Source organism: Pistacia vera, unplaced genomic scaffold, assembly GCF_008641045.1.
Source record: "Pistacia vera cultivar Batoury unplaced genomic scaffold, PisVer_v2 Contig342, whole genome shotgun sequence".
Lineage (NCBI taxonomy): Eukaryota > Viridiplantae > Streptophyta > Magnoliopsida > Sapindales > Anacardiaceae > Pistacia > Pistacia vera.
The window spans coordinates 1,065,149-1,074,439 of NW_022196160.1; the positions used below are offsets into that span (position 1 = coordinate 1,065,149).

The following is a 9,291-nucleotide window of genomic DNA, read 5'->3' on the forward strand; positions in this document are numbered from 1 at the left end:
ATTGGATCACCATCATTTCGGGACAGCTTTGTACCTGCAGCTAAGGGTGTGGAACAGGGTTTTAGCTCCTGCCATGTTTGCTCGATGGAGCACATCTGTAATGTATTTTGATTGAGAGAGGTAGAGTCCAAACTGATTTCTAACAACTTGAATGCCGAGGAAGTAATTTAGGGAACCTAAATCCTTCATGGCAAAACTCTTCTTCAACTTGGTAATAAGATTCATGATGAAGGACAGATGAGTGCCTGTAACAATTAGATCATCAACATATACAAGGACAAAAATATGAACACTAGATTTGTGATAGGTAAATAGGGAGTAATCAACATGTGATTCAGAAAATCCAAATTGAAGTAGAGTTTGAGAGAGCCGATGGAACTAGGCTCTAGGTGCCTGTTTTAGGCCATAGAGTGACTTGTGCAATTTGCATACATGATTGGGAAAAGAGGCATCAATGAAGCCAGGTGGTTGCTCTATAAAGAATTTCTCCTTAAGGTACCCATGTAAGAAGGCATTGGAAACATCCAATTGTCTTAAGGGCAAATTGAAGTGAACTGCTAGTGTCAAAATGATTCGGATTGTAGATGGTTTGATGACATGACTGAAAATTTCAAAGTAGTCCAATCCATCCAATTATTGAAATCCTTTTGCTACCAACCTGGATTTAAACCTGTCAATTGAGCCATCAACCTTTTGTTTGACCTTATAAACCCATTTATTTCGAATGACATTACCATGGGTTGGTCTGGGACATAAGGACCAGGTGCCATTAACCTGTAATGCTCGAAATTCTTCATGCATTGCTGCACACCAGATAGGATCCTTAGCAGCTTGGTGAAATGTGGAAGGAGCAGTAGGAATGGCCTATGAGATAAGTGCACATAAAGGGTATTTGGTGGAGTAATAGAGGTGGAAGTCAGGAAAGGTTTTGGGTTGAGAGGAACCTGTTTTGGATCGGGTCAACATGGGATGATTGTTTAATGGTTCCTCTATGGGTGATGGGGAGGTGCTGTGGTCAGGCATGTCATATTCTGGATTGGGAGATTCAGAGATAGGTGAGCTAGAGCTGAGTGGTGTGACATCAGGTTCTGAATGTTGAGATTCAAAAATAGGTGTGTGAGTGGTGATGGGTGAGTTGGTAGCTTCTGGAGGTGGAGAGTCATGGGTTGATGATGCAAGGGATGTATGTGGAAGTAAAGGTGATGAAGAAAATGAAGGAAAAATGGTTACCTGGAGAATAGATGATGACTTATGTGAAGAAGGTTCCAGCATCGAGCTAGGATTCTTTGCTAGAGGCTGAGTAGAAGAAGAACCTGATGAGTGTGCTGGAAATTGAGTTTCATCAAAAAAAAAAAAAACATGGCGGCTGAGATAAACACGATTGGTGGAAGGATCAAGACACCTGTATCCCTTGTGATTGGAACTATATCCTAGGAAAATACATTTTTTGGATCGATAGAGGAGTTTGTGGGAATTGTATGGTCTGAGTAGTGGGTAACAGGTGCAGCCAAATACTTTGATGAAAGAGTAGTCTGGGGTTTTGTTAAGTAGGAGTTGAAATGGAGTTATGTGATTTAGGACAGCGGTTGGAAGTCTATTAATGAGAAAAATGGCTGTATTGAAAGCTTCTACCCAATAGTTAAGAGGCAGATGAGCATGGGCCAGCATGGCTAATCCAGTTTCAGTCACATGTCTATGCTTCCTCTCGGCAACCCCATTTTGTTGGGGAGTGTGAGGGCATGACATGTGATGAAGAATACCATTAGACTGAAGAAAGTCCTTAAACTGATGTGAGGTGAATTCACCACCTCCATCGGATTGTAGGCATTTGATTTTTGTGTTAAGGAGATTTTCAGCATATCCTTTAAATTTAAGGAAACAATTAAAGGCCTCTGATTTAGTATGTAATGGATATAGCCAAGAGAAGCGAGAAAAATCATCAATGAATATTATATAATATCGACAGCCACTTATTGAAGAAACAAGAGAACACCACAAATCAGTGTGGATTATTTCAAGAGGACACTTGGACACGCGACTAGAAACAGGAAAAACTAATCGTTTGCTTTTAGCCAATTGACAAGGTTCACAAAGTGAACCATTGTGTGCATGGCCTTTGACAAAGATATGACTCCTAGACTCTAAGACTTTGACAACTTGAGAAGCTGGATGTCCCAAACGCAGGTGCCAGGTAGATAGGTTTGCTGCAACTCCAAGTTGGGCAGTGAAGGCAGAGATTTTATTGTGGGCAGTGAAGGCAGAGATTTTATTGTGGACTGAGTTGTTAAGAGAGGTGGCAAGGGAAATTGGATATAGTCCATTTCTACTTGGCCCTTGTAAAAGAATCTGGCCCGTGAGGTTGTCCTCACAACAAATGAATCAGCAGTTAGTTTAAACCAGCAGTTGTTGACAAAATTTTTGAATAGAAAGGAAGTTAGTGGCAGCAGTAGGGTAGTGTAAAATATTCTTTAAACAAAGAGGCATGGAAGAGGTTTGAAGTTTGGTGAAACCAATATGAGCAATGTGCAAACCTGAGCCATTACCTACTGCTACTTCAGTTTCACCTTGATAAGGTTCACTGATGTGCAGGTTATTGAGATCAGAGGTTATGTGACTGTTGGCACCACTATCAGCTAGCCAAGTCTGATTTTCAGGGCTGAGATTATTGGGTGTTGCAGCCATTGCAGCAAGTTGAGCTGGAGGATGACGTCCCTTGTATGCAAAGTCCATTAAGTGATAGCAGTCAATAGCCAAGTGGCCAAGTTTGCCACAAATTTAACACTGAGGTCGAGGAGAATTTGTTGTAGAAGAAGCATTAGATCGAGAGTCCTTTGCTGTCTCAGGTTTTTTGAATGGTAATTCTGGTTGGGCTTAAAGTGACCTCCAGAGAATTGCTTCTTGTGAGAGTTGGGATTATATTTCTTCTGGTGAGAAAACAAAGCAAACCCTCCTGACTTTGTAGTGGAATTATGACTCTGGACCATGAGTTCATAGTTGAGCAGTTCTGTCTGAAATTCATCAAATGAAAGTGATGTTTGGCGTGTTGCAAAAGAATAGGAAATAACAAAGGCATAAAATGAGGAGTTTAAGCCACTGATCAAATAAGATATCAGATCATCATCATCAACAGGCTTTCCAACAATAGCCAGCTGATCAAATAGTGATTTAGCAGTCTGAAGAAAATCACTGCAGGTTCTGGAGCCTTGGTGTAGAGATTTGTTAGGGCCAAAAATCGTCCTCGGCCCAAATAGGGAAACAAGATCACTGGTGAAGAATGACCAGGCCCAATCTTGCAAAGGCCCAATTAGGATTAGCCCTATCTCTCACGAAGTATAACTGGCCCGAACTACATGGGCGCGAGCCTATTAAGCTCTGTCCAATATCTATGCCTATAGGTGAGCCCAGAGCCCATAGCCCCTTCAACATTTTCCCATTCTTGATCAATCCCCTATTCAAGGTCATCTTCCTCTTTCTTGGCGACTTTCCTACTTGAGGGTCATTCTCCTAAATGGAATTAACTTCCTATTTAGACACTGATAAGGACAGCTGATTACGGCCCTGATTCTTCTAGGGTTGGCATCACAGTCACACTAGGACTCCTGCTCCCACCAGGATTGGAAGACCAGACGACCACTATATAAGCAGAGGCCAGCCCTCTCATAAGGGACATCGACATTACACCTTCACACCCGAGACTCTTTACTCAAGAGTTTCACTTATTCGCCATAGTCATAGTCCCCGACTAGACTTCCGGTAATCTCTTATTCCCTAGCCCTTACTATATTAGCCTTTCAGCCTTGCTGACTTGAGCGTCGGAGTGCCTACGGCAAACACCACCTTGGTGTTTCCCGTTCGCTTCACGCGTGTGTTTCTCTACGTGTGTACGTACAGTAGATCGCTAGTGGCCTCAACCTCACGGGATCAGACCCCTCTTTCCGTACAGGTAGATTTTTACGTCTACAGTTTGGCACCCACCGTGGGACCTCTAGCAATCATTCAGCGTGACGAACCTTGCTAAGTGGAGGAATATTCCATGGCTGACAATCCAGACAACGTTAACTCAGGCCTCGAGGCCAGACTGGAGGCTTTGACTGCTCTCATGCAACAAAACTTAGACAAGGTGGCCGCACTGGAAGCCGAAAACACATCCATCAGGGTCGAGAACCAGTCGCTAAAAGAGAAAGTAAGTCGATTCTATGAACTCGAGTTTCTGCCCGACCAAGCACCCCCCAATCGGTTCCGCACCATTATCCCATCCATGCAACCCCTATCCACACCAGAGCATCAACCCTCGGATTTTGGTAAAGGGCCGCGTCCACTTAACGCATTGGCGCTCGACTACTCCGTTCTGACTAACGGAGATAAAGATACAACAGGGCGCGGTCCAGTCGACCCATCCCAGCCTCATGATCAAAACGATCCAACAATAGAGAACCCGAAGGATTAACCCATCTCCACCATACCACTTCCCCTCCAGTCAACCCAAACACAAACTCCCTCCTGCCTGGCTCACCCTCAGCGGGGTGAACGGCCAAACCAAACCAACTCCAGCTCTTGAGCCCATCCATCCCGAAAGACTGAACGACTACCAGACAACTCCCCTGACCGTTCATGTAGGGAAGAACAACAGAACAGTGACAATGGGAGTCATCCAACCAGAAGGGATGAACGAAGACACATGCTACCAAGGAGCGCATGACGGACTAATCTATCAGTCTACCCCCCGAGGGATGACCACACGAGACGTACCAGACCCGATAAGACGGGATGACCCAATAGTATCCCCTTCCCCTGTGGAACAGTTACTGGCCAAGAGACTGGCCGACGTTGAGGTAGTAATGAGGCGTATCCTAGGAATGCCAATCCCAACCAAGAAGAGCAGACCGAATTGTTACGCCGATTCATCTTTTGCGGACGAGATCGCCCTGGCTGACATGCCGCAGAAATTCACTATCCCCAACATGAAACCATATGACGGTACCACTGACCCGGACGACCATATAGCCTCATACAAGCAGCGGATGTTCACTGTTTCCATACCCCGACCTCTTAGAGAAGCCTGCATATGCAAAAGTTTCGGTTCTAGTTTGTCCAGCTCGGCGCTCCAATGGTACACGAATCTCCCGAACGGGTCTATCGNGAAAAAAAAATTAGAATTTAATTTTAAAACTACGTGTTATAATAGTAGGGTTTGACATTTATTTAAGATACTAATTTACTGTCGTCTAATTGTTAGGGAAGTGAAGCAATTGAATGCATCTCCTTGGATATTTCTAAAATAAAAGAGATAAACTTGAAGTGCAATGCTTTCTTGAAGATGCAAAACCTCAGATTCTTGGACTTTTATTGCCTGAACAAGCTAAGTCGACGTGTTCTCTGGGGCAGTAACTGTAGACGGTGGTGTTTTTATTGCATGTGTTCCATTTCCGACTTCCTCGAGGTTAAGACCTGTTTATATTGCTCAGTGGATGAAGAGAATGTGAATAAGGTGCATGCTTTGCAGGGCCTAGAATTCAGTTCATGTAACATAAGCTTCTTTCGCTGGTTTGGATATCCTTTGGATTCTTTGCCATCAAATTTTGAGTTGGAAAATCTTTTTGCACTTATCATGCCATGGAGCAAAATTAAACAACTCTGGAATGGTCTCCAGGTATAAACATTTATCTTCATATTCTCTTTTTGTAGAAAATCATAAAGCTGATCATATAATTTATGTTACGTCTTCATCTCAATTTATTATTTGAAGCATTTAGAGAAGTTGAAGCATATCAACCCCATCCACTCCAAGCACCTAATTAGAATTCCAGATCTCTCATTAGCCCCAAATCTTGAGAGTTTGATTCTAGAAAGTTGTACAAGTTTGATTGAGGTTCATTCATCAATTCAATATCTAAATAAGCTGGTTATCTTGAATCTTAAAGGTTGCAAAAGCCTTAACAGTCTTCCTATCAACATTCAATCAAAATTTCTTAGATATCTCATTCTCTCTGGTTGCTCAAATCTCAAGAAGGCTCCAAAGATCACATGTAACATGGAGAATGTATATTTTGATGGAACATCTATAACAGAGTTGCCCTTGATTGAATATCCATCAAGATTACGTTGCTTGGATCTTGAAAACTGTTCAAGGCTTGAAATTCTCCCAAGCGACATTTGTGAGTTGAAGATTCTTTGTAGTCTTAAACTCAAGGGTTGCTCAAAACTCCATAATTTGCCCCAGCAGTTAGGAAAATTGAAGAGCCTTTGTAGCTTATCCTTGAGCGGATATAGGGGTCAAGATCCAAAGGTGGGTTCAAAATGGTCTCTTTTATCATATTTAAGCTTTCTATATGATTTAGATTTATCTGATTGTAAAATCATGAGATTACTCGATACTCTTGGTAAAGTTTACTTTCTAAGAATATTAAATCTAAGCGGAAACAATTTTGAATGGATGCCATCAAGCTTCAAAAAACTTAAATTGAAGTATCTAGACATAAGCTATTGTGAGAGGCTTAAATGCTCACCATTAGGCGCTTCAACTGCTGAAACATACAATTGTATATCATTGGAGTTATGGGATTTTTATTTATCCTCGTCAGTAAGGGCCAACTTTGGTAAATGTTTAAAACTGGATCAGAAGCTGAAAGCCAATTTGGGAGAGGTATGACTTCCATTCTCTAGATTTCCTTTATAAGATCGATGTCTTTTATTTTATATTTTAACATATGCTGTTAAATATTCTTTTTGTACAGAGTCTGTATGGGTTGCCAGGTGCTTTTCTTTATCCTGGGAATAAAATTCCGGAGTGGTTTAGCTTCCAAAATGTGGGATCTACTATAACTCTCGAGGTGCCACCATTATCTCATTGTGAACTCTTCTCTGTGATTGAAGTCTGCCTTGTTGTAACATCTCAAGACCATGAAAAAGCTCCCCAATCTTTGGTTTTTCATTATAAGGTGATTGGCATAGATGAAAATGGTAAGAGGCAGGGGATGGAAGAACTGACACACACAACAATAAAAACGGCACACGTAGCAAGATTTAAATGCAACAGTCTTATGTCAGAACATGTAATGTTGTCGACTGTTGTCACAAGTTTTGAGGCCAAAAAAAGTACCCGGTATCTTACTTTTGATTTCAGTGGAAAATATTACAATGCGGTGAAGTGTGGGCTTCATATAAATGACTGCTACTGTTCTGAAGAACAAGTCAAACAAGTGAAACAATACAAAGGAGATTTCAGCTCAAACATGGAGGAGGAATCACAACCCAAAAGACTGAAATTTTAATTCCTTTTCATTCAGGTAAAGCTCTTGTTGTTTCTGAATTCGTAAAATTAGATTTTACGTGTAATGAATTCATCAATCTTCAATGCCACTCATAGAATCATTAGTAATTAATAAATTAATTATTGGCATAGAATAGACAAATATGGTTAGAGGCAGAGAGGACTTCTCTGCATAATTCCATCGAATGAAGATGAATTATTTTGAAAAAACTTAATCGTATCTTCCCAGGTGACAATAAGGACTTGATTGGATTAGAATCAAGAATCAACCACCATTAAGTTTAAAAACTTAATCGTTGTTCTTGTTTTAATTTTGGTTCGAATGTTGAGGGGTTCTGTGGCTTTAGTGTAAAGGAGGTCAGCCATGGAGAGCAGTTTGTCTCTTCATATAATCCAAGATGGGTAAGCATAAAGCTGCCTTTTTTAAAAAATAATAATAATAATAATAATTTGATTTTTTTTTGTAGAATCTTTTGTGAGTGGTGGTCGACTGGGTTGGATTTCACTTCTTGTGGGGATTTTGCAATGTGGAGGTGTTTTCGAGCTAATTGTGGATGGGCAGGCCAGGTAATCCCTTCTTGTAGAAGTACTTCTGCTTCTTATTGAAGTACTTCTGCTTTTGACTATCAAAAAGACAAGTTAAAAAGCTCTCAACCTTACATTTCAAGTTTTCCTTCTTATGAGTTCATAATTCGTATGCTAAACTATTTCATAAATCCAAATTCGGTTCCTTCCTGTAATATTGTATTGAGCGTTTGGCAGACCAAAATTTGGTGTATGCTATTTCTTGGTCAATTGATAACTTCAGTTGTAGGCCTTTGCAGACAGCAACAACAATATAAAAGTTTTTTCATCGAAACAAATGACAGAAAAGAGCTTAGTATTAGAACCACTGGGTGACAAGGCATGTATACTGACTTCTCTTCTTATATTTCTTATAAGCTTCTTTCTTTGTTTGTTGAATTATACTATATTCGAGGAATTGTCAAGTTATGTCTTGCAAGAGTCTAAATCCTATTAATTGAGAGTCCTTATTCGTTGAGCTTGATAATGATTCAGTATTTATATTCCGTCTTTGTTTCAGCTAATTGCATATTTTGCTGAGCGAATGATATCTGAAGGAACTCTCTAGAGAAATTCTGTTATGCAGTTATTTGGTGATCAGGTTTCTTTTCAACTGCAGCTACCTAGTTCTTTTCAATAATCTTTTGATTTAATTCTTATCATTTATATTATAAAAAGTCATTTTGACATTGAACAATTTTTAGAATGATACCATCGTATGGATGACTGAAAATAGATTATAGTAAGGGATAAGTTTGTTGGAATTCTTGTTGAAGTGGAATGCATTGAAACAACCCTAATCTAATAGTAGGTACCATGAATCCCTTTCGCAAGATTGATCCTTAGTATAATTAGTTCAGCCATAAAATTTGACGAGCACAAAATAATGCATCTTGCTATCATTTATTTGATTGAGTAAGCTTGTGGCCCTGTTAAAAGGGCTAATTCTTATTTATAGCTAGTTGGCCATGTGGTTGTGGCAGAAGCCAAGGTGTAGGAAATGATTGCAACTAGTGGGCAAGATAGAATCTTGTTGAAGTAGCTTTTTAAGTTCCTTTGAAAGTATCATTCGGAAATGAAAATAGATTCACATTTGGGATCAATTGTTCCAATCTAGAACTATTAGGGTATGTCACGATTTGATCAACTAAGTTTGTAAGAGTTAATTCACTTTACTCCTCACTGCATTCAGTTTCCTTTCTATTCCCATTAGCATGTGGATGTTAGCAGTTGTTGACGTAAGGCACTATTTTTTCTTTGCCCATGGTTTTGATTAATCTGTTGAGTTTTTATCTATATTTAGTTATCAGTGTAATATAATACATCAAGCAATTTATATTTATAGATGCAAGTCTTGGTAGCTTATTTGACTTGTCGATTCCGGAGTATCTTAACATTTTTATTCTCAACTATGCACATGGCAAACGCTGTAAACCTCAGATAAGATATCTACATGT

General features: G+C 40.1%; 1 protein-coding gene across 1 annotated transcript; it reads left to right on the forward strand.

The window, feature by feature from the left end:
* Nucleotides 1–4,730: 4,730 nt before the first annotated feature.
* On the forward strand, nucleotides 4,731–8,358 carry LOC116138622 (disease resistance-like protein DSC1). The gene is made up of 7 exons (XM_031424328.1): nucleotides 4,731–5,030; nucleotides 5,237–5,384; nucleotides 5,466–5,650; nucleotides 5,747–6,643; nucleotides 6,735–6,960; nucleotides 7,738–7,837; nucleotides 8,355–8,358. The coding sequence occupies exons 1-7, from the start codon at nucleotides 4,731–4,733 to the stop codon at nucleotides 8,356–8,358; spliced, it is 1,860 nt and encodes a 619-aa protein (XP_031280188.1).
* The last annotated feature ends 933 nt before the right edge of the window (nucleotides 8,359–9,291 follow it).

What these genes read in the sequence shown, in the direction of transcription:
- LOC116138622 (XM_031424328.1), top strand. Translation starts at nt 4,731, where the DNA reads ATGACCACACGAGACGTACCAGACCCGATAAGACGGGATGACCCAATA. An exon ending in AACTCTGGAATGGTCTCCAG is followed by an intron (nt 5,651 to 5,746) that starts GTATAAACATTT and finishes TATTATTTGAAG; the next exon opens with CATTTAGAGAAGTTGAAGCA. An exon ending in TGAAAGCCAATTTGGGAGAG is followed by an intron (nt 6,644 to 6,734) that starts GTATGACTTCCA and finishes CTTTTTGTACAG; the next exon opens with AGTCTGTATGGGTTGCCAGG.